The sequence below is a fragment of the Zeugodacus cucurbitae genome, chromosome 5 (genome assembly GCF_028554725.1).
Source record: "Zeugodacus cucurbitae isolate PBARC_wt_2022May chromosome 5, idZeuCucr1.2, whole genome shotgun sequence".
Taxonomy (NCBI): domain Eukaryota; kingdom Metazoa; phylum Arthropoda; class Insecta; order Diptera; family Tephritidae; genus Zeugodacus; species Zeugodacus cucurbitae.
This window is the reverse complement of record NC_071670.1, coordinates 69,497,429-69,522,764: the sequence shown is the minus strand read 5'-3', so window position 1 is coordinate 69,522,764 and position 25,336 is coordinate 69,497,429. Positions and strand designations below refer to the sequence as shown.

The 25,336-nt window shown below is 38.0% G+C and overlaps 1 protein-coding gene across 3 annotated transcripts in view; it reads left to right on the top strand.

Annotated features, from left to right (window-relative positions):
- Positions 1 to 25,336, top strand: part of LOC105215580 (putative uncharacterized protein DDB_G0279653) — a 41,193-nt gene that overhangs the window by 12,906 nt on the left and 2,951 nt on the right. Inside the window, exons 1-6 of one of the 3 annotated variants that reach the window (XM_054232201.1) lie at positions 16,165 to 16,181; positions 16,385 to 16,802; positions 17,291 to 17,424; positions 17,867 to 19,085; positions 19,262 to 19,855; positions 24,115 to 24,255. In XM_054232201.1, coding sequence (XP_054088176.1) covers positions 16,497 to 16,802; positions 17,291 to 17,424; positions 17,867 to 19,085; positions 19,262 to 19,855; positions 24,115 to 24,255 — 2,394 coding nt within the window. In that variant the 5' untranslated portion in view covers positions 16,165 to 16,181; positions 16,385 to 16,496. Of the gene's footprint in view, positions 1 to 16,164; positions 16,182 to 16,384; positions 16,803 to 17,290; positions 17,425 to 17,866; positions 19,086 to 19,261; positions 19,856 to 24,114; positions 24,256 to 25,336 lie in introns of those variants that run through there. The other 2 variants (XM_011189581.3, XM_029042457.2) reach the window with 2 other exon arrangements.

Below are 25,336 nucleotides of genomic sequence, written 5' to 3'. Positions count from 1 at the left end.
GCGTGCACCTCTTCATACATATGTACATGGAGTAAGTATGTAAGTGGTAAATATGCAGCGGAGCGCATATTTTCGTGTCACTTAGTAAATTCAAATTTCCACCGCCAAAGCACTCGCTCATGCATGAAGTACGTGCACAGTGCGGCGGCGACAACAACACCTTCAATAACAACTCCTCGCGCACACAAATCAAGCACTATCAACTACCCTACAATAACAACAAAGTGCAGCGTGCAGCGTGCCACTCAATGTGGCATGACATGTGTTGCATGTAGCAGTGTTATTGAACTTTTATTATTATTATTTGTAACAAACAATGGCAAAAACATAAAACAAAAACAACAACAACAATAATAATAGTAATAATATGGCAACCAAGCAACAAAAATGGTGACAGCAACAACAAATCGCCAAGCAGCGCCGTCAAGCTAAGTCAACAGCAGCAAAGAGTCGCAGCGAATCTGCTTGGTCGCCGCAACACAGCGAGTCATTGTGGCGGCTGCCGCGAAAATATTCCCACACCTGAGCTTTTGTTGGAAGTTGGCGGCGTAGAAACTACCAACTCGTACTCGTTTGGCTGCTAAACGGCGAGGAGCGTCTATTAGTGGCACTGCTGTTGTAGGCAAAGCGGAGCTCAAGTTCCCAGCAGCCTCGGCAGTAGTAGCTGCATCATTGTTGTTGCTGGTGGGTTTCTCGTGGCAAGTGTTTGCCGTGTTTTTGCCTGTGTGTGCAACTAATGACTGCCAGCGTTGGGGTTTCTTGAAGATATTCTTAATTTTTTCGCTTAGTTAGTGCGTTGGACCCCTCGGCTAGCACAAATGATATTCGTATCTCCACTAATATTGCTACATAATCGGTGGATTTTTTGCTTAAGCGTTTTCTCTGCGGTTGTTGGTATTATTCTGCGTTTCTGCAACGTCATTGCATTGTGTTTCATTCCCATTGTTTTTGTTTACATGCTAATGATTAAATGACTCTTACAGTTGTTGTGCGTCTAATGAAATTAAGCTTCTGTTTTGTATATTTTACTAAGATAAGAAACCTATATTTTGAGTGAAACTTCCGCATTGCTGTAGATAATCTTTTTTTTTACTTTTGTTAATGTCGACCTAAGTACTGACATATTAACATCAATATTTCTGTGTGAAAGGTAATAAATAGGCTTTCGTGTCATTTACTTTATGTAGAACTTCGGTGAAGTCTAGTAAATGTCGCGCTCAAAGATTTGTAGGCGACTTGACTATTCTAACCTCTTCTGTGGAATGTCTAACTAAATACAGTCAAAAATATTATAATTATATAGCCACACTACTGATAGTTGACTTAATCCTACTTTTAAGGGGTATTCTGGTGTTGAGGCATGAATTTGAAATCAGTGTCGAGATAAATGCGTTTAAAGTTTCGCGTCAATCTGAATCAATTTGGATGCCATGCCAGAAAGACACGCATCTCCGGAAAAAATTAGAACTTTGAATGCTCTTACAGAAGAAATAAACGAAATATTTTTAAAATTATTTTTTTGTTCATCATAAGATTCTTTGACATTCTGTGCCGACTAGTATCCAAACAATTTCGCTTCCGAATTCTTCGTTTGTTGTAGATTTTTATATAGGTTTCCTGAAACCAAAAAAGTACATAAAAACGAAATGGTAAAGGGTTACTAGCAAAATAATTATTTGAAGAAAACTACTGAAAACTGAAGGAATATGCTAAAATGAACATCATTATATTTTTTATTTTTGTAACGAAATTACAAACTGCCTGTTTCAGGTCCCTGGCAGCATAAAAATTCGGGTCCGTCACGTAGACTCGACTGTCTTTATCATAACATAGATATCCTTTCATTTAGCTATGCAGCAATGCAATCGTAAATAATATTCCTGCGAAGTTCACCTGTAACTGGACAGTTCCTTATCCATATATGACTACTATAAGTTTTCCGCATAGATGCTGATATAATATTGAGATATACTTTTATTGCCGAAAACCCGAAATTGTTGAATTTCCTACAAAATAAATGAATAAATGGCGCCATTTCCCAATTTCTCATAATTTCAAATGTTTACTTCAAGGAAAGTAATTTTCTGAGAGGTAATAACACGAAGCATTTATTAGCATACAAAACTGTTCAGAGCCACTTGTCAAAGCTCGCTTTTACACACAATAAATGTGTGCAAACAAAGAAATAATTTCCAGCAATTAACATTAAAATGTTAAATTTCGTGGCATATCCACTTTCATTTCAGGTGGATATTTTTGTGCTTTAGAGTTGAATTTTTCATGTGGGACATGCCTAATTTAATTACTGAACGCATAAAAATAATAACTCATTTATTTTATATTTCGATGCTATTGCTTTCGTGGTATATAGTTTATGTATGTACGATATACATATTTCACTACCTCGTATATATGTATTTCTCTCATTGAACACCAACTTCAAGCCATAAGAGCTGTCAACATCGAAAACTTTATACAGCCAGCGTTAACGTCACTTATGATTTGAATGAGCAAATAAATAATATTATTTTTGTAAGCAAAGGCGACATTTTCAGTTATAACTTGTTGGAAAAAATATCTGCGAATAGCGGATGCATCAATGTTCTAGCGTCCATTACCAGCTTGAATGCATACTTCGTAATATTCGTGCCATCAGTTTATTTAATACACCAGTTCACTCACTGAGCGTGCTTTTTTTTGTATTTTTCATCTAACTTTATTGAAGGCGTGACATGGAAATATGTTTCAAGTACATTACGGTACATTTGGAATGCAAAGTATTTACAAAACCGCCATAACTTATTACCACAATCGATGCCTTTACATACTACAGCACGCCGTCAGGGTCCGTCATGCTCAAATGCATGGGCTGTAATTTCACTGCCACCACAAAAACAAAAAAACAAACAGTCACAAATCACCATAGTCAGCGATGGCCGCTAGCCAGCAACCACATCATGCAATGTGCGAAACCAAAAAACAAACAGCTCAGCGAATCATCAAACAAGCGACGGACAAATGTATAATCAACAATTAGCAACCACTGAAACCAACGCGGTCACGATAACCACCAACAATACAAAAACAACAACAACACACTTTTGAAACGACTGAGGCCAGCAAACGACAGCCGCAACGATGACAACACACCAGAAACCACGGCGACCAGCGTTAACAACAACAACAACAATGATGGAGGCAATAAACCATCATAAAACAGACGGAGACGGAGTGAAGAAAATACGCTGAAGAAAACACACACAGTGCCAGAGATGTGCTTGCTGTGTGAAAAACATGAACCTAAAACAATGGAAAACATAGAAAATTAATTAAAAAACAAAAACAAAAAATCATAAAAATTAATTTAAATAGACAGTAGCAGCCAGAGCTGAGAGGTAAACGACCGACGAAAATAACGCAAATGAATTGTTTAACATAAATTTAATTTAGTGCGAATGGCGTGTTGTTGTTATTGTTGTTAGTAGTAACAATTGCTGTTATGGTTTTAGTTTAGGCCATCCCCGAGAATCTACAATAATTATTGCGTGTGAGTGCGTGACTTTTCACGTGGTTTCGTGGCGGGAGTGTGGTGGCGAGTCGCACCGGAATGACCCGGCGGAAAGTCGAAATAGTAAATAGGGGCAATGGCGTTGAGCACAAATTAGTGCGGATGTACGAGCATCAAAGGCACACAAAAAAAAAAAAACACAAACAAACAACGAAAGTAGTTAAGACAAAGAATAAATATTATTCTTTGCTTCGGATGTGGAAACGAAAATGCCGGGAGAAAATGATAATTCGCTGAGCTGAGTTTTTACTTTAATATGTTTTTGTTTTTGTAGCACAGTTAGAATGCGCTAGGCGGAGAAATATTGTAGAACCAAGAAATAATTGGTGGATACGGAGGAAATTAGCACACAATTGCTAAGCTATTAATTTTGTAAAAAAATGTAAATGTGCTTTGGTATCATTATTGCCTTGGAATAACTTTCCAAGCTTCCGGTTAACCGAGTAGAATACACAGATTAAGAATCTATCTAATATTTGTGCCGCTTGATTAACCAAACATACACTTAAAACTAGCATTTGTGTTAACGAAATTAATGATAATCGAATAGTAAATAGTAGAAGCTCAACAGCATAGTTGCTAAGTACTGGAATCTCTCATAAGCGGAGTGATTTCTGTCGCGAAATTGACCAAAACTATAATTCAGTTCCTTCAACAAGTTTGTACGTACAAAAAAAAATAACGGAAATTCACGAAAAATTTTTGAAAGTGAAAGCGTCAATAATACGAATATAAGTAAGTGTCTGTGTGGTGTCCCAATTCTGATTTCCCATGAATGCAAAGGAATTCATATAAACGTGAATGAATGCAGAAAAATGCATTATTAGGAGCGGTCTATTTTTAGGGGTTAGACTAAGCTAAATTATATATCTTCTAACATTCTTTACTCTGCTTTACAGGTTTCAAAAAATCGATTTATTTTGTTTTGTTTTAAATCTCTTCCAAAACTATCCAAGAATATGTCTTTAAAATTCCAGAGGCCAATTCGACATATTTTCGAAGCTAGAGCAGTTTTAGTGGCCGAGCGTCGAGCAGGTTCAAATGCTCAGGCAAACTTTAAAGCGCGTTTTCTCGAGTTTTCATTTTCACAAGTGTTAGAAAACGGTGCCGGCGATAGCAAAAAGAATATATGTATGTCCGATCGAAAAAAACCAAAGTGACCTAGCTTCAGTATTAAATTATCTTCTATTTGAACTAAAAAAGTTGAACAAAAGTATTATTTAAACTACTTGTTTTGCAACTTAAAGTCAATTTTTTTTCAATTTTTTTTTCAAACTTCGAAAAAATTTGGAATTTTATAACTCCTTCGGTATTTGTTTATTTCATAAAGAAAATAAACTTATGAAAATTAAAAAAAAATTGGTTCGACTGTTTCAGATGCATCGCACGACCTCCATCACCGGCACCCATTTACAAGTGCAACTCTAGGCGCTCCAGAAAAATACTTACAACTTTGAAAAAATTTCAATATATTTTAATAATAAATATTGTTTTTTAAGCCTTAAATATAGTACACTATCGTCTTAAAATTCCGTTTACCGCAATCATTTCCTTCCCTTTCAAAAAAAAATTGCTATAAAAACGCTTTTTTCGGCTTCAAAAGCAGACTACTGCCTTAATGCCAATTAATATATAAGATGTAATCGATTGAGAAAACGTTATAGAGAAGCCAATCGAACACACTAGCCAGTGATTCAAATAAACCGTCAGCACTGGTGCAATCCTGCGCTAAAATATTATAACATATTCTTTAATTAATAGCAATAGTGTTGCACTAATTTCTTTTATTAGAAAAATATTTGAGTCGGCGCTAATTATTTTTTTACCCCCGTAGTTTCGAGGTGCGTCCATGCCTTATGTTTTCAATTAAAATTTATTTCAAGTTAAAAACATTAAAAATATATTTGTACTGTCCTTTTTGTTAATAATTAGTGCGTTCAGTTAAGTTTTTAACATTATGAGTTTTGAATGAGGTACCCGCATACTCTCTTATACGAATTCTGGCTAGATAACTTTATTGTTGCTTTCACATGTAAAATGTTGGACAAGAGAGTAGCTAGTAGAGTAGTGCCCAATCGAATACAGCTATATTGAACAACTATCTATATTATCTATCACTGAAATTGATTTGTTTTCCGGTTGTTCCGGCCTAAAATTCAAAATTTAATAAAATATACGAAATGGAAAATTAACTACTCTTCAATTAGTTACAAGAGACACGTTGGATGAATGTAAATTCTCTAATTATACACATATTTTGATTGTGTGTGATTCATTAATATTCAATAGGAATATTCAAAATTTCACTTAAATATATATGACTTGCTTTCTTCCCATAAACATATATACATGTAAGTACTGATCTAAGTGGGACTTCTAGATAAATGAAAGTAATAAGAAGCATAATGAAAGACCGCTAAAATATTCATATAGAATAATTAAACGTTTCGCATAAAAACCGATCTGACCTAATACGTGCTTATACTTACTGATGTATATATGTATGAATGTATGCACTTGCTCATGAATGAGAAGAACAAGTTTATTGATGAAGACACGGGCGTATAATTCATTACAATGTTTTGGGTTTTGCATTTCCACAAATTTCATTGATGACGATTTCGCTTTTTCGGACAACAAATCGATGTGCATATATATATATTTATTTACTTGTTGCAACTAGAAAAATTACCATGGAAATTAATATACATACATACATACAAACACTTCCAACTTCGCTCAGGTGTTAAAAATACGGAAAAACAACAAATAACATATATTCATAGCCATAGCTAGGAATATCGACACCCGATCGACGACACCAAATGTCATTATGAGCTTGAAGAGTCACATATGTATGCACAGAGACATATTATTAGCGGGTATTATTTTACTTTGTTTTGATTTTGTTTTTGTTTTATTGCATATAATCGTCACAGTAGACTTGCTGCCGAATGCACTTGCTTGCTGTTGTTATTGAATGCAACAGTTATTGCAGCAACTGCAGTAGTCATCAAGGCGGCCGCCGCATCAGAGCAACAGGCAACAGAGACGGCGGCGACAAACTTGAACTTGAATGTAGGTCGCACGCATTTTTACGACTTTCACGCATAAAAGCGAAACGAAATGCAACTCAAACAAAATGAGACAAATAAAAATAAAAATAAAAATAATAAACAAATAAATAACAGTTGCAAGTAGGCAAGTAGCCACACGCACACAGAGATAAATGCGACCAAATTAAGAGAAACTCAGCAGCAGTCAGGGATGCTTTTACATGTTGTTGTGGCAGAAGCAAAGCAATGCCATTGTTGTTGTTGCTTATTTGCAAATTCAATTTGAATTACGCCTGCCACTACCGTTATTAGCGTCGTTACGCCTCACTACATTGTTGCTGTTGATTCTGTGGCGGCCATTCGCTTGGCCAACGCACGTTGTTGTTTTTTGTAAATTGTTGCTTAGCACATAATTTCACTTTTTCACGTAATTCCAAGCGACAACCTGCAACTTGCAACCGCTGTGAAATTATATGAATTAGCGGAATTTATAGAAAATAATTTTTAATATTAAATGAAAGAAATTATAATATTAGACACATAATAATGCTGCAGTAAATTGTATACAGAAGTTTTGCAAGTATCTGAAAGAAAGCGAAATTTGCTGTATAAAAGTGTAATCACACATACATACAAGTTTAGTGGCCTTAGAAACGAAAGACTTGAGCAACGAACTCTGCTATTTGCCTTTTTAATTATTATTTTTTTTTATTTTTTTGCTGAGTGACTGATTCAAGTATTTACTTAAGCACAAATTTTGAAAACATATAAAACTATAAGTTGTATAATAATTGACAGCATGATCAGTGTCTAGAAATTTGCATTGCTGTTGTTGTGTCTGAAAACCAGTCTTATGTACATTCCAAACCTTGTAAAATGCGGGAAATCATGAAAATAACGCGCAAAAATGCTTTTTATTATTTAAAACGTAATATTTTTTAATGTTCTGTCGCGTAATTTATTTGTAGTGAGTTGGCGCGTCGGCGCTGGCAATTAAGCAGCGCTTGCATTTGTATTAGACTAGATTTCGTGGGCCAAGCGAGTTTCAGTTTCTTTCGCTTCATTGTACTCGTTGACATTGCAACCCTGCTACAATTTTAATTTACAGTTTCCCCCCTTTAAAGCATTATTATTCTCTTCTTAAGCGTTCGCTTCACACACTCCAGCCGTTCAAGTGCAGTGTCAATTGGCATTCCTTCTTCGTTTTATTTCATTTCAGTCAGTAAACACAGCATGTTTTCCTTTGCTGGTTCATTCATTTTTGCAAATCAAGTGAAAGTTCAATGCAACACAACAACAACAATAATAATTACATTACATTAAAGCTTCCAGCGTGATATCTTGATTTCAGCGCTGTCTTGGACTGCGGCAACTTGTACAAATACTTGTCCACATGCCCAGAAATATTGTCCCACATTTTGTTGCTGCTGCCTGATGCGTCACTGATTTGTTTACCCCATATTCTCAACTTCATTTCAACTTTCTGCGGAAGTACGTGAATTTTCGTCTATTGACGGAATTCGCTTGTGACCGCCGCCATCCATTCAAATGATAAAAATAAACAAAAAGCAATAAAAAAGAAAATTTCTGCTTGGTAATGGCATAATAATTGTAAGATGGCACAGCGTGGCCAAGCAGAAATTTCTAAAAAATGTAATTAATCAGCAACAACAACAATGTAGAAAGTGTCACTAAAATTTCTTCGTTGGTCAATGCGCATTTTGTAAGTAAATAAAGGCAAAGCAACCAAAAAAAATAAAAAATAGTAATAATAATAAAAGTGCTCTTTCCTCTATTTCACGTAGTCACAAATTAAATTTATTTTATGACAACGAAAGAGTTCATCTCTACCAAGATTCATAAAATAATTTATCATCAACCATGATCTGCATTGTAGCAAGTGCCAAATAGATTGCCGGACTATAAAAGTATTTTTTTATAATCACTACTAAATAGCTCAGCAGGTAATGAACACGCGGAGCTTGTTTGGAGCTCATAAAGCAGTTTGTCTTAAAAATAATTAATTTTTCGTTCAGGCGGCTTAAAACTTTCAGAATTCTCTAATTCAGAGTTAGCATTAAGGCTAGTTTTAAACTCAAGCAGACATAAATAGACCAAGACAAATATCTAGTACTGCTGTTAGAGTTACTTATGTGCATGTATAAATTTTATATATTTGACGTCGTATGCATATCCATATTAGTTTATACAATAGATGGAACCACTCTTTTGTTTAGTATTTTGGACAATAAAAACCAAAAATTACCAAACTGAGTAACAAACATTTCGATGAGAGTAGTGAGACTAAATAAGTGCGATTGAGTATTAATGTTGTTATGTAAATTAAATCATTAAATACCTGTTATCTGCATTTTCAAGGCAACGCTTCCAGCAATTGGGGTCCTCACAGTATGAGAAACTGGAGGAAGTATCGCTAGTGAGACCACATAAGAACCAAAACTGGTCTCTGTGTGCGTCCTCAATCAATTAGGAGATTCTGATTAATAGGATAAGCATATTTTAGGTCCTAGCGACTGATAAACTTCATGAAATATGGACAAAAAATGTCATTGCTTTTAGTCAATGAATCGGTATAGAATGGCAGTAGACAATCATAATTTTCATACTTCGACGATCGTAAAATAAAGAATATAAAAAATATAGTTTTCTTTATTTTTGAAGAACGAAAATTATTCAAACGAATCATTTCAGAAAGCTAAATTTAGTCAATTAACGATTTTTCCTATAGCCTTTTCGCACAGCCAAATTTATTATATACATTAAAGTTATAATTGAGAAAACGGGTTTTGCCCTTCGCGCTGTCGGCTACTCAATTAACGATTAGCTGTTATAAATTTTGTTTTTGCTGTTCATAAGAAGTTGGTAAGTTTCATCAGTTAATTGCTTTTTATCAATAAACAAAGCCAAATTTGCAGCGTTGAGAACAACTCGCTGAGCTACATGCCATTTCCAACTCGATTTGTATTCGATTAAAAATTAATGCAGTAACATAAGATTTTTCTTTTGTATGGGAAATCGATCTAAATCAGCGCTTTAATCGAGCAAATTGTTCAATTAAATCCTGTGCGAAAAGACTATTAGTGAGACAATTTTCAAATTGACTAAATTAAGGAGTCAACCGAAAATAAAATTAAATATTTTCTCAATGTTTCGATCATTGAGAAATAAATTACTCTAAATCGACTGAAGCCAGTGAAGTTATTTTAATTTACAAGCATAATAATCGTGGTCTTTATTTATTTATTTTTAATTTAAATATTCTTATTCATTCTTTTTACGCTAAAATAAATTTTTCCTTTGGCTCCCGGCATTCAATTTAGTCAACAGTAGCAAGCAGATTTATTGATATTCATTTTACACATGTAATTACTGTTGTTCATAGAATTAAGCTTATGACTAAGGAATTCAAATGTGATCAGGAAAACGTTCATAAGCCATTAATAATTCATATTCATAAATGAATTACGTAATATACTTGCACAGCTAATAGTAAAAAGTAGTTAAGAGTTACTATGCTGTAAAAGAAAGATATTTATAATGGAGTGTTGAAAACTAATTAATAATCAATAAATATGATGTAATAAAAAATTCTTACGAAATCATGGAAACTCTTATGTTAACATAAGTATAATATACAGGTTAAATGCTTGAAGCTTGCTACCATTGAACTAGCTATCCAAACAATGGCACTCTATATGTAAATCACATGTACTTACAACAATATAAATACACACATATATAATAATGTTATCTCTGGTAATAAGGAAGTACACATACATATATGTGTGTGTATGTGAAGCAATAAATAAATTATTAATTCAAAGAAAATCATTTAACTATTGAAATATATGTATATACGAGTATATGCTGTCTTATAATATGAAATCACAATCATTTATTATTTAGCAATACCTTTGAAGAGCACATTTATGCAGCTGCCGCGACAAGCGTCTGGGAATTGGTTTATTTTAAGTGGCTAATGAATGGCTCTTACGCGCCATTGTAAGCGCGATGGCTCAATGGCAGAAGCGCACAATTGCCGCTTGCCGCTCGTGCACAGTCGTTGTGGCAATTAATGCCTCACTTTTTAAAGCTCCATCATTAAACGTTTAATAATAAAAGCGTAACTGCTTACATGCACAACAACAACAAGAACAGCCCGCCATTTAAGCCCATTTCATTTCACTAAACATTAGTTAAGGTCTTTTCCCTCCTATTTTAATATCTACCACACTTGCTTTTGAAAATGTTTTCAATTTTATTTTCTCATTTCCAACATTAACATATATTACCGGCTGCTTTCTTATACAAACACACACACACCAGCATACGCTTATACATAACAGTTTCATTTTGTTTAAACTGCACGTAATCCTTTAGTCTTTCTATTTTTGTTTGTTTTTGTTTTTGTTTGGTCGAGTTTCAGTCATTTTAATTTTCGCTACTTTTTGCGTTTTCCATCGCGATTATGTAACATCATCCAAGTGAGCCAAAACTAATTAATCTCAATTTGCATTTAGAAATGTGTGGCCACTGTCGGTGTTGTTGTTGTCTTTTTAGTATTCCTTTTTTCGTATTTTGCTTTCGGTCATGGTAATTAAGTATGTAATGCCAAAACTGCTGAAAATTCGGTGAATGGCTCGCTTGGCCACTGACCGAGTTAGTGCTATGCGAGTGGCCAGCGAAAGAGCCGGAAGATGCTGTGAGTTACACAAATTCAGCATCCAAAAGTCAGAAAAAAATAAAAAAAACAGATAAGCCATTTAAGCTTACAAATCGTAAGGCAGACATCACTTTAGTATTTTAATTGCTTTTACGTGTAATTTTTTATTGCGAAAAGCTGCTGTACGTGCGTGCTGTTGTAAAGAAATTCCTCTGCTTTTTTCTAAAAAATTTCACAATTTTATTTTTCGACTACTTTATGGCATTTCGCTTTTTTATTTCAATTTGAATTTTCGGACATTCTAAACAGCATTTCACATGAAGACACACGCAAACAGCTTGCTGAAGAAGTGATTTGCGGCAGACAGCTGCCAGCTGCCAACTGTCGCCACTGAAATGCATGAGCCAACAGCTAAGTTTGTTGCTTAAGTCTTTTGAATTAGTGTCGACAGCTTTACATACATATTGCGCAAACCCAGAGAATTTTCCAAAAAACTCAAAGAAAAAAGAACGCTCAGTTGGGAAAGTAAGACCAGTCGAAGTGAAGTCTAACAAAATTTTCAAATTTTTACCGGCTGTCAAATGATGCGCACACTCGTCCGACTGTCCGTTTCTTCAGCAGCCAAAATCAGTCGGATGATGGCACTCTCATTCGTTCTGCACCTGCAACAACTGCAGCGCGTATCAGATGAATGACAGCGCAAGTGGCAGCCACTGCCACTGCAACAACTGCACATCCGAAAAGCGGTAAATATTTCGGTTGCACATGCGCTTTTACTTCCGAAAACCATAGAAAACAGAAATGAATGAAGTGATAAAGACAGAAGCGCGCTTCAAAAAATGGAAAATCACGCAAGTGATCAGCGTTGAATTTATGACTTACCGTGCGCCAAGTAAACACGTAAACACTTGCCACACACGCCACGCCAGTTGCATGCAAGCACCGCGCGTCTTCAGGCAGCCGAGCATCAAAAGCAGATGTGCCGCGCCATAAAACCATTCGTCGCTTGTCAGTCAGACAATAAAGCCTTTGGTGGTTATGGTGACAGGCCACCGGCGCATGCGGCATGTGGCATGTAGCATAAAACACGTAACGCGAGCATAGACGTGACAGAATCACATGCGCCGCGCTGCTTGTATTGCTTCAGCGTTTCCATCATCGGAGAAATTACGGCGTAGCGCGCTGTCTTCGCGCTTGTTGTCGTAACATTTGCATTTCCAGCGACGGCTCAGCGCGCAGGCTGCGGCCGCTGAGTGCATAAGCGTTTAAGCCGGCAGCCACAATTGCTTTGTGCCGTTTCAATGTCACGTTGCGGTTATGTCGTTTTGGGTCGCAGCGAATTGCGCGGTGCAGTGCGGAGCGGAGCGGGCGTCATTGAAAGTCGCTTCACCGCAGCCGAACCATCGTTAGCGTGTCGTCGTGATGTATTGTCGTGCTTTTATTTTTGGAAAATATTATTACAAAATAATAACAGCTATTATGTAGTAAATCTATATCTGATCACAAGTGCGGAGACATAAAAGAAATGTTCAAGTAATTTTGTTAATATATTATGGTATAAGGTATTGTCGAAAAGTCGTAAAGGTTGGTGGGGAAAATATGGATTTTTGATTTTAAATTTTTCTTTAATATATTGGCTTGTGATTCTCCAGCAACAACAATCTGGTATTAATTTTAACTTTCCGATTATATAGTCGAAAAAACAGCACTAGGGGTCTTAAAATCCATGCCTCCTCTCATGCCCATTAAACCCGACTCTTCTAACATCACTCCCCTTATGGTCAGACCCCATTGAAACAGCTCGTTTTCTATGCTAGATAAATTAGTTTATTAATATAATGTATTCTATGCCTCCGCGGGTGTGTCTAGGCTAGCTATTGATTTGACTCCACCCTTTATTGAGCTGTGATATTTCGATGTCCAAATTTCTTCAACAGGCCTGCGGCTGGTCGGTCTTTCCTTCTGCTACCTTGGGAATTCCTGTCGATCTCCATCCGAGTGATTGTATCTGGATCTCACCTTAGAACATGTCTGAGCCAGCCCCAATTTATTTTCAAATAGTAAGAGGACTTTCATTACCCATTTACAACTACATTATATATTTTTTTATTGAATTGAACTGAGGAAAATTATTTTTGTTTTTATATGCAAATTTCTTGAAAGAGCACAAACCCAAGTTTCTATCCTCTGAAGATTGTAGTCATCTCAGTGCCCTTGACGTTTTCTTTTCGACATATTTTATCACAAACTTGTTTAGGAGCCGAAAGAAAACAACGGTACCTTACAATTATCATGGAGTTCCGCAGCAGTTTCGAACTAAGAATCGCCTGCTCGGAGGTTTATGGGTAAGCAAAATCTAACAAAAATTGGTTTCACACGAATCTTTTTTGTCTAGGTCGTTCTTGGTCGGCTTAGAATTCGAGTTCGTTCCATAGATGTAATTGTCATGAAAATGACTCCTGAAGCTTCTCGAAGCCTGTCATCTGTTTTAAGCAACTGTGTATGTACCGATATCCAAAGTGATATTAGAATTGTAAGTTCATCGAAATAACTGTAATTTCATGGCTCTAAAGTGACTTCAAACCTTTTTCCAAAATATGTTAAATCTCTATGAAGAATTCATTAGAAATTCATTCATGAGCTCCAGCTCATTAATTCTTTTTCAGACTTTCCTAGTTTTTTTAAATCGTAGTCTAAGTTTAAGAGAAAAAAATAGGAAAAAATTAAATAGAAAGCAATATGACTGATGCAAATCCAAACGTGAATCGCTAAACACTCACTTTCACATCAAAACATTTCCAATATACTACTGCCCACATGTTGCTAAATTTTGCCAACAGTCAAGCCGAATGATAATCGATAATGTCTTTTTCCCAACAAAGAAACGCTTGTAAGTGTCTTATCTTTACACTCCCGCTGCAGCTGTGACAATATGCGCTCGCATGCAACGAATGACGACATTGCACGCCATTAGTGTCGCTCTCGCAAATACATCACTGCGTCGAGTTGCGCGTTTTCTCGTTTTGCCGTTATGTCGTAACATTAACGCCGCCACCTTTGTTGCCCCACACATTTATCATCACAACAATGTGACTTTATTGCGCATCAACTAAACCAACAACAAAGTGATTTTCCACCGCAGGCGCAACAACGAAGATGCGGCAGCCCACCTCAATCGGCAGCAGCAGCAGCAGCTGTTGTGCAAATAATGCACCCGACTGGTAAGGAAAATGCAAAATGCTGGCAAAGAAGATGCTCCTTGTTGATTGAGGTTAGCCTGTGCGGCGCCACGGCGGATGACACGAACAGCAGGCGAGGTTAGAAATGTACGCGACTCGGAGAAAGTGAGTTTTTCACTTTTACTAACGCGCAACGGACAATAGACAGACGACACAGGCAGGCGGCCAGCAAGTGACTTCTACAGCGGCGACAGTAACGAGAGACAGCCAACTGGCGCTGGCGTCTTTGTTGTCCAGCCGCTGTCTTTGCACTTTTATTTTGCATTTATCGAATAATTTGCATATTGCGGTCTTGGAGTCTGCGGCAATTTCTATGCAAAGATATGCACAATTGTCTAGTTGCAAAACAAATAATTATTTACACGATTATTTCCATATCAGCTGCGCGTTTACAAAGTTAATTATGATAATTTTTCAACACTTTCTATGCATTCATCGATGCTTCGAGATTTGAGAATGTGATTACGCTTACAAATGGCTTTTATTATTGTAATATTATTTTGCAGAAAAAGAAGAGGGAATGTGGGGTTACAAGTTTCCATTTTTTTGTTGTTGTAGTGGTGCCATCGTACAGATCATAGCATCAAAATTTCAACCCTGAGTTTCTATTATATAACAAAAAAAATTCCAAGAAGTGTTATTAGATCAAGTAGAAACTAAAGCAAATTGAGTAGTTAGTTTTGAAGAACAGACAAATCACCATTAGAGACCTCACTAATGATGTTAGCTTCTCAGATTTATATTATTTTAGGACATGAGACGTGCTTTAGCGAAGTTGGTTCCAAAAAATGCGTGGTTTTTAAGGCGTGTTAGGTTTCAATAATCTCTTACCAGGCCAGAACTCCGATTAAAGTGATGACCGAAGGGCCTATGAATAACTAGAACATACCAAGTCAAATAACTCCTCTGTTATATGATCTTTTCAGAGCTTTTCGACTAATTTTGGATTACAAAAAATAGAAATCTTCATATATGTATGTATACTGTATAAGAAGAACCAACAAAAACTTGACTTTACAACTGATGCATTCATATGTGATTTTGGTTTAGTCATTGAATACATTTAAGTTCCTAAAAATTACAAATTATTGCTTACAGAATCCAAAAATCTTAATGGATTTACTCGATTCAACTTTTTACTGCCAAAAAGCGATTTCTTCTACAACTCGCACAATTTCCAAATGCGGAGATAAACTTAAAACTGGAAAATTTGTGTTAACGATTCGACATATTGATTTTTAATTGCCAATGAAAATGAGGTTTTCGAACAACCTACTTGGTCAAACCCACGCGCGCATTGCTGCAGCTTCAATTTCATTGTTTTTGGGTGTGCTGCGCTATTGTTGTTGTATTCCCCAAAAGTGTTGCGCATGTGGGCATTCATATGTTGGCGGGTGGACATTAATAAAAGTGAGGGTGTCAACAACACGACGGGCATTGACAGACGACAACAAGACCGCCAGCAACCGCCGTTTGAATGCAGCTGCAAAGCTAGAGATGCATCGCCACAGACGGTGTGAGTTCGTGTTGGCGCGCACAGATGTGCAGCTTGCACATGGAGCCCGAACGCATCAGCGCACAACTGTGTGATGTGTTGTGTGCCAATAATTGCAACAACAATAACAACAGCAAATGTAAATACAATTGTGCGGGAGAAATTTCACAGTCGGCAGCCATGTCTGCCATTGCAACAACAACAACAGTAGCATCATTGCACAGCTGCAGAGGCGCTTTCAAGTCAATTTATAATTTTCTTTATCACGAACATTTTCACGCCTTTCAGCCGCCGCACATTTTTATTAATTCCATCTAACAAATTTCGCATTTCCATTTGCAGTTAATCGGCGAAACAGCGCAAATCCAGCAGCATCACATACCACGGCTATTTTCCCCCAACGCCAACAACATTACAGACATACAGCGATACTAAGGCACATAGCTATAACAACATGCTGACCGATTGCAGTAGCATTCAAGGCTCCACGGCGAGCTCGTCGAGTGACGTTATGACACTGGCCACTACCTCTTCCTGGTGCGCCATGAGCATACCTTCCTCAGCGGCGGCGGCCGCGGCAGTGGCGAGCACTCGCCTGCGCATACTGCGCCTCGTGCGTCCGCATGCGCGCCGCATTTTGGTCACGCCCGACACCAGTCCGTCGTTCGGGTTCACCGTACGTGGTGGCAAAGAGTTTGGCACCGGATTTTTCATATCGAGTGTGGAGCGGAACAGCGAGGCCGAACTGAAGGGAATGCGTGTAAGTATGCGAATTTGGGTTACCGAACGCCCTCTACCCCCCTCTCTCGGCGTGCTCCAGTTTCAATTGGGATTGCGGTCACAAAAATACACCTAAGACGCAGAGCAAAAACAAAGCGACAGCAATTTATATCTGTGAAAAGTGAGAAACGTGAGTTTACCACTGTCGTTAAAGTGAAATAAGACAAGCTGTCGCTACGTGGGTGCGTCCGACACGTACGTCGAGCCTATCGTTTGTGCGGTAAAACTGCTTACTGATTTCATGTGAATGTGTGTTGGCATTCTGTGCCGTTTTTTACGAAAATTTATGTGGCACACGTGCGGCTGCGTACATTCTAGACGTAAGCTAACGCTTCTCGCATTTCAAACGGCACTTCGCGATGCCGTACACGCTGTCATGCCCGCATATTTTACCCAGACATGAGTGTGTTGATGATAAAAAATTTAACTAGTATTTTATGCTTTCTGTTTTGTTTTGTTTTTGTGCAGATTGGTGACCAAATTCTACGAATAAATGGCTTTCGCGTAGACGACGCCGTACACAAGGAGCTCATACAATTCATAACGAACCAAGATAGAATTACCATGAAAGTGAGAAGTGTGGGAATGCTGCCGATCAAAGAGTAAGTTGCGCAATGATAATTAAACTATTACTTTTAAAAGATTTTCAATTGATAAACCCCACCGAGCTTTGAGATTATAGCTTTGAGATATAGCCAAAGCCACCATTTTCCAAATATTGACTACCACTTACGACAAACTTACTAAATCGATGATCTACCATTCGATTAATTCTATACAATGAGATGTCACTCGCATCTCAAAACCTTAAGTTTGACTGACTGTTGTACAGCAAGCTTTCGATCACGTGCAGTTCATCTGACTGATTGGAACTTCAGACCCTGAGGTTCCATGTTTCAAGATCCCAGAGTCTGGAGTTTCAAGTCTCATAAACATAAAGAAATAGAAGCCAATAAGAATCATTCATCAAGAATTTACAAAAATAATTGTTGAACCCATTTCCTCCAATGTTAATTTTAACTTTTTGATCCAATTCCATTACAGCAAAGACACCGACAAATTGTCTTGGCATGCGGTGAAGACTTTCACTAACGGCAGCAGTGCCTCGTCCGAGAGTTCTTACAAAGTCATACCCGAACGTGAAACACGCAACAAGGAGGTCAATATCACGCTTGACGTAGCGCCGCGCACAAAACTCGGACTGGGTATCTGCAAAGGACCCGAGTGGAAACCGGGCATCTTTGTGCAATTCACCAAAGAAAAGAGTGTGGCACGCGAGGCTGGACTACGTCAAGGTGATCAAATACTCAGTGTCAACAGCATAGATTTCTCCGATGTGCTCTTCAGCGAGGCAGTGGCGGTAATGAAGAGCGCCAGCAAATTGGAGATGATCGTGCGCAAAGCAGCCGGATGCGATCTATTTCCGGGCGAGTCGAGCGGCTACAACAGTTCCGCCAGTTCGGTGACGGGCGATCAAAGCCCCTGCTGGGCGGACGCCAAGTCGAAGCGCTTGACAGCGGTATGCGAAGAAACGACCACCACCGCGCCGATTTGGAATGAGTCGTCAGGCGCGGCAACAGCTTACACCGAGCAACAGCGACGCGCTGACCAACAACAACACGGTTGTAACAAGCATAATAGAGATGCACCGGAAAAGAAACCAGTCGGTAGCCAGCAACAAGTCAATAAAACCATTATTAAATTGTCCGAGCAGGGCACATCCATTAACAACACATTCGTGAGCAGCACACAACCGGTAGCTCATGGCTCACGACTCACCAGTGAGTATGGCATACCGCGATCGGTGAACACCATCGGCTCACAAGAAGTGCTGCCGCTACCACCGCCGATGGCCGCAATGACCGCCAATGGTTCTTCGTATGCCACGCGTGAGGAACGTGAGACTAGAACGGTGACTGTCGAAGTGCATCGCCAACAGGCGGAAGAGGCAAAGCGGCAACAGCAACAGCAACAAAAACAAATGCAACAGTTGCAACAACAACGCGTTGAATTCAACAGTCACTATCGCCACAACACGCTGCAGCCAACACATTCTTTGCCCAGCCACACAACGCCAACAAAGCATCCGGAATTCCAGAAATGCCTACGCAACAACAGCACACAACAACAACAATCACAACAACCCCAACAGTTTCAACCAACACAACAACAAAGCGCACAGAATTACCGCAACACGCGCCCAGCAGTAGACAGCAGCTCACTCTCCAGTGCCATAACCGAGGAGCTGAAGAAACGCAAAGAGGTAAGTGCATTGTTTAGCAACTACTGAACTGCCACAGCGAGTGTAAGTAAATTGCGAAAGTCATAATGAACAATAATAACAAAAAAACCTACTTTCGATATTTCCCAATCCAACAATCTGCACACGCAACGCGACTTGCAACGCGCCGCACGCTTAATTTTCGCATCGCCACGCAGAAACAACAGCGAATCAATGCGGCAACAGCCACTAATAACAACAACAGCGACGGTAACAACAACAATAGCAGCAGCAGTGCGCACAGTCAGGGCAATTATATAAACATCAACGGCAAGCAGCAGAACCATTACAGCCAGTGCAGGCAACAGTCGCCACAACAACAACAGCAACAGCTTCACCACCACAACACGGTCCATCAGCAGCCTCTTGCATTGAAGTCACAACAACAACAACAATCACACTGTCATACCACGCCACTGTCGCCGTCTTCATCATCACTCTCATTATCTGCGCCGCCAACATCCCCAACGAATTCCTCCGCGCCTGCGCCCATATCTGGCTCCAACGCTGCCACAGCCGCGTTGAGTGCTCGCGCTGTTAGCAACAATGTTAATGGCAGCGAGCGCAACAACCACAGTCACAGCAACAACAACAACAACAATAGCAGTAGTCAAAACATTCCGACAGTTGGTGGCTCAACAATTGCCGGTGTCGGTGTTGGCGCTGGTGATCAGCACAGCGCGTTGATGGACGAGTTTAAACGTGCCCACCAGCGCATGTTCAAAAACGGGTTCCAAGAGACTGAACGCAAGGTAAGTACGTGTAGACACAAACACAGTTTGGGCGGCGAGTCGCAATTTTCATTTTCATCTCCTCCTTACACAGTTCACAACAATTGTGACGATTTTCAGTTGGCTTGCCCCCAGAGCCGAGCTAATCCATTATGTTCGCATTGTTGAGTGGGTAGGCAGTGGATATGAGTGCTAAAATGTTCAGCTCGAGATTTTATTTTTCATTCCCAAAATCAAATGGCAATAGTTCCTTGCGGAGCGCGCTTAAATGAAAATCATAATTTGCCGCTACATTTGCTCTGACTCCGAGATTGACTTTAATCTTTCTTCAAAGCTTGTCGTTAATAGTTCTGTAACATTTCCTTTGCTTAAGACATTCAATCTTTGAGCTATGGAAAGTTACACATCCCAGTGGTAGAACTAATCTATTAAATTTTCAAGCTTACTCGAAGAGCTTTTTTGTAGTTTCGCGCGTTTTTAAATTTCCTTAAAAACTGTACAATTTACGAATTTTATAAAAAGCTTGGCCTTATCTATGGTATAAATTTATGTAATGAATGGTATAGGAGCTTAAATAATCCAAGTATGTTTACTCATATGTATTTGAGCGACTGTATTAATTTAAGTATATACCGCTGAGGTCGCTAGTTTGTTTACATTTATAAACATAAATTATTATTTATTTACCGTTGGGCTTTCGTGCTTACAAGTGTAGGTTTAACATACAATTTGTCAATAATATTGACTTTAGCTCAGAAAAGGTAAACAGTATACCAACAAATGAGTAAAATTATCTATCTGCACAAACAATGCACAGGTACTTCATGTGCATTAGGGTGGTTCGTTTTCTTAAGTGGAACTTAGACGAGATGGTGAGATCATAGTCAGAGCTATACAGAATACATATTTTGAATTGCTGGGCTGGCTTGAATTGAGGGAGAAAGTTTGAAGTTTGAAAATGAGTTTGAGTTAAATTCAATTATGAGCTGATAGAACACTACACAGATCAGAAGTTTTTTAATCTTGCATTTGAAAATATTTGATGAAGAGCATTGTCATCTGTTCACATATCATAACGCAATAAAATTCACAAGATAATCAAATTATTATTATTTATTATGAATCTAAAGAGTTTTAAGGAGTTTTACAAGGTGAAACTTTTTTGATAAAGTCTGGTTATATACATTTTTACTCAATTACGATCAGTTCAAAATATTCACAGACTTTCGATACACCTTAAGTATATACATATGTACATGCAAGATACAGGAGAGTTAGTGCCGGTTCATATACGGAGACCTTAGTTGCCGAGACTCGGAGTTTGTAACCGAGGTGGTGACGAGGGTAAACAAAGTATAGCGAGCAACATGATTTGTGTTCACTTTCATAACAATTTGCTGTTGCGCAATTCATAGACGATTGCAAATACGATTATTATCAAATTCATAGTATATACCCCTTCATAAAATAATCCAAGAAAATATTAATGCAGAAAATTGCACGACTCGAATCGTCGGTGTGAACGGTATAGGAGCACCAAAAAAGAGGTTGTCGATAATGAGCAAGCAAAGTTTCCATTTATGAACTGGAACTAACTAGTTGGCAAAGATTTCTAAGAATGAATAGCACGATCAGCTACTAGGTGTGTCTTGAGTTTAGGACGTTTCTTTTTCTTAGAATATAGTGCACATAAGAAAAATATGAATTTGAGAAACAAGAGAAATATAGAATTTATTTTATTTGCTTGTTAATAGCTGCAATAATTCTTGAAATCTTTATGGAGCAATTTAAATTTTGAATGCGATTGTTATTCCAAACCGAATATAAAATTATTCACGGATTCCAAATTTTGATTCTATTCGATATATCCCCAAATAATATAAAACGTGTCCATGCAATTATCATTAATTAGCATTCTGGTAAATATAAGAAGGTTATAAATAAATATAATCTAATTTAGTAGTTCGAGAGATACTCAAATATCAAATTACAGTTCATTTACAAGTGGCTGAAAGAAATTTAATAATGTTCTGAGAATGTTCCACCTCTGAGATAACGGCACACCTGACCAAACGCCATTGCGTCTAACAATAATCATTACCAACTGGCTGGAGTTAACTCAGCAAATAGGTATCTGCCTATGAAAGCAATGGCTTTGAGACAACAGTAAACCGGAGATTGATATGTGAGTAGCGACAAGCCAAGCGAAAAGCGCAAGTGAATGAATGAATGAAGGAGCTGAAAAGCAGAAAAGCTAACTGCACTGCATAGCTGCATGCAACGTCGCAACTTTGGCGCGCTTGCGTTGCACACAATGCGCCGTTTGGCTTGTTAAGCAGCGCAGCATTTAAATGCGCCGTTTGTTTTTAGTAGTGGCATAGGGCCACTTCATTGTTGTAACGCTAACGCTGAGTACTGAGCACTGAACGCTGAGTATCAGTTGCAGTGTCTTGACTTGGGGCTATACAGTCACGACGACAGCCCATTGTAAGCACAATTGCAAGCGAGTCGCTACTAACGCTTTGGCGCATTATTCTAAACCGTAGCGAAGTGTGCAGTTAACTGATTTTTTTCAACAGCCGCATTGTTCTTGTACAAATATTATATACGCTGTGTGCACAGAAAAAAAAATTGAAAAAAATAACAATAAAAGCAAGCAAATAAAAATTTAACTAAGAAACAACAAGCTGTGAGCGCTGATTGCTTGAAGCGCAGCGCCTATTTTACCTGTAGCTGCACAAGTATTCGTGTGTGTGTTTGTATGTACAACAGGTGTTTGTTGTGGTTGCACAGCAATATTTATAAATAAATATTTCGCTTATTTATTTTCATATATATTTGCGCTTTTTTGTTTTGTTTTTTTTTATCTTTTGTGTTGTGATTTTTTCAAATTTACTTGTTGTTTGCGAAGAAGACTCTAAAAGCTAGACGCCGCGTGTGTGTGTGCTCATATTTGAGTATACTAAGTAAAAAAGCAATGATATCATTCTGTACAGGCCCAGCTGATGTGGATGGAATGTTGTAGGCGAACGCGCTTGTTGGCTGCCAAGCACAGCGTCAGTGTGAATTGGCCGTGCGGTGAGACAACAACAGCAAATAGAACGCGAGACGCTGCCAAAGCGCAATTTCAGTGAACATATTGGCCAAAATCGTAGACAATGGAAATTTTACGGTGTTTTTTCACGTGAAAATGCACACATATGCCGTAGAGAATATACATATATAAATATTACAACAGCATTTGACTGCGCCGTGTACGCGTGTTTGTGCGCTCGTCTACCAAGCTTTATATACACTCATATATACATATATAGATTGCACTGCGCGTTATCTTATCGCGCGCGCAACCGTATAACGCCAAGTGTAGTACGTGTACGTAACTGTATGCCAGAACAGAAACTTCATGAATCTGGTTGACAAATTGAGAAGTGCAGTTTAATTTGTGTTTTTTGTTGTTTTACGCCAGCGCAATTCTTGCCAACAATACGCTTTAGTACAGCAAAGCCAAAGCCAGTGTAATTAGTCACTCAAACGCAGCCAGTTGTTTGGCACTACAAACAACAACAACAACAACAACAAAAATATAGACAAAAACAAGTGCGCGGGTTTGTAAACACGCCATCACATTCTTATACATCATTTCTAGTTGTTATTAAATAATTGAAATATAACTAAAAAAAAACTATCGAGAGTGTCATAAGCTAAAAACAAAGAAACTCTAGTAAAGTGTTTTTGTTGTTGTTATTTTTGTGTTTTTTGCGCTTTCACAATCATCGCTAGAAAAAGCGACAATTTTCGCAATTAGTCAACGCTAGTGCGCCAATCACTTTAGTTAGTTAGTTAGTCAATCAGTTGCTGCAGCGACGCGTCAACAACGCTCAGCGAGGAGGCTACTCGCATATCTATTGTAATACTTAATAACTGTTAATTAGTAGCCGCCGCTTTGCCAACCGTTGCACACACATCAGACACACATACGCAGTATCCGCCATGCAACAAGACGAGGAGAAGTCGTTGTATGCGACAATGCGTCCCGCACGCGGCGGTCGCAGTCTCGTCACACTCAGCACCTATGAGGCACGTAAGCAAAGCTGCACAGCCAAAGTAAAGTGTGTTGGCGTATATATGTCTGCCAAATAAATAAATAAATAAAGTAACTGTATTCATGCATATTTATCTGCTCACAATTGCTTGCCTTCACACATGCTCGCCTTGTTTTCTTTTTATCACATGCGCTTGTGTATTAAATTTGATCGCCATTTGGCTTCTCTTTACTACAGGAACGTCAGGAGGCGTTACGCAAAACCACCATGATGGAGGACGATGTCAATCATCGCGCAAGTCGTATGTTTCGCAATGAGAATGGACCGACAGCAAACGGAACACAGTTCCAAATACCACCACCGGTAAGCCAAATTGATGTAAGTTCTAGTGTAAGTCAAGTGCTTGTGTCAATGAGTAAAGTTTAGCGTAATACCACTTATTCTTGAAAAGATTTAAATGAAAGCGATATCAGTTCAGGTACTGAAATAAAGATATCAAATTGAGTTCACAAATAGTGAGTCCTTATGTCTCGAAATCAGGATATTGAATGAAGCTTCTACTGCAGTCGCTAAAATATTTTCACTAAACATTCATAACATCAACTTTCAACCTTCCCTTTCATACATCACAACAGAAACCACTCCCTTTATTAACCTAATATACTGTTATCTGCGCAAAGTACCTATTTACAACTCATTGCAAGTACCGATACTGTGATTACAGACAGTTTTCTCGGAATTCCTGAAAAGTAATCAGTTGTATAGCGCTCTAGTAAGAAATAAAGAATGTTCTATTTCCGGTGATAGTGAGAATTTCATCTATCAGACAGACAAATTAGTACAATTTAGTTGCTATGGCAGAAATAAATTCCACAGAACTGATATTATATTAATTAATTTAATAACACAAGAGCAACAACTATACTCTTTTCAACAAACACCACTTTTGGAGGTATCTTTGATTGAGGAATTTCTTGTTAGGTGCTATCAGCAAACAGTAGACTAAAGTACAAAGATTTGGCACCTGCAATTTTTTAATTTTCCAATTCCTTTTAGTACTTATTTGTACAATTATTTATTCAAACAAGAAAAAAATGTTAACTTCGGCTGAACCGAAGCTAATATACCCTTCACAGGTGCATTTCTTTTAGTAACTATGTGTTTAAGAAAATCTAAAGACGTAAGAAAAAGTAAGTAAAAAAAAAAAAAAAAACATTTTACTAATTATTTTTAGCCGGGTTGTTTCTAGAAACATTAAGGTTATATAGTTAACCGATCTGAACAATTTCTTCGGAGATTATATTATTACCTTAAGCAGTAATCCATGTCAAATTTCGTGAAGATATCACGTCAAATGCGAAAATTTTCCATACAAGCCATTGATTCCGAGCGTTCGGTTTGTATGGCAGCTATATGCTATAGTGAACCGATCTGAACAATTTTTTCGGAGATTAAATTA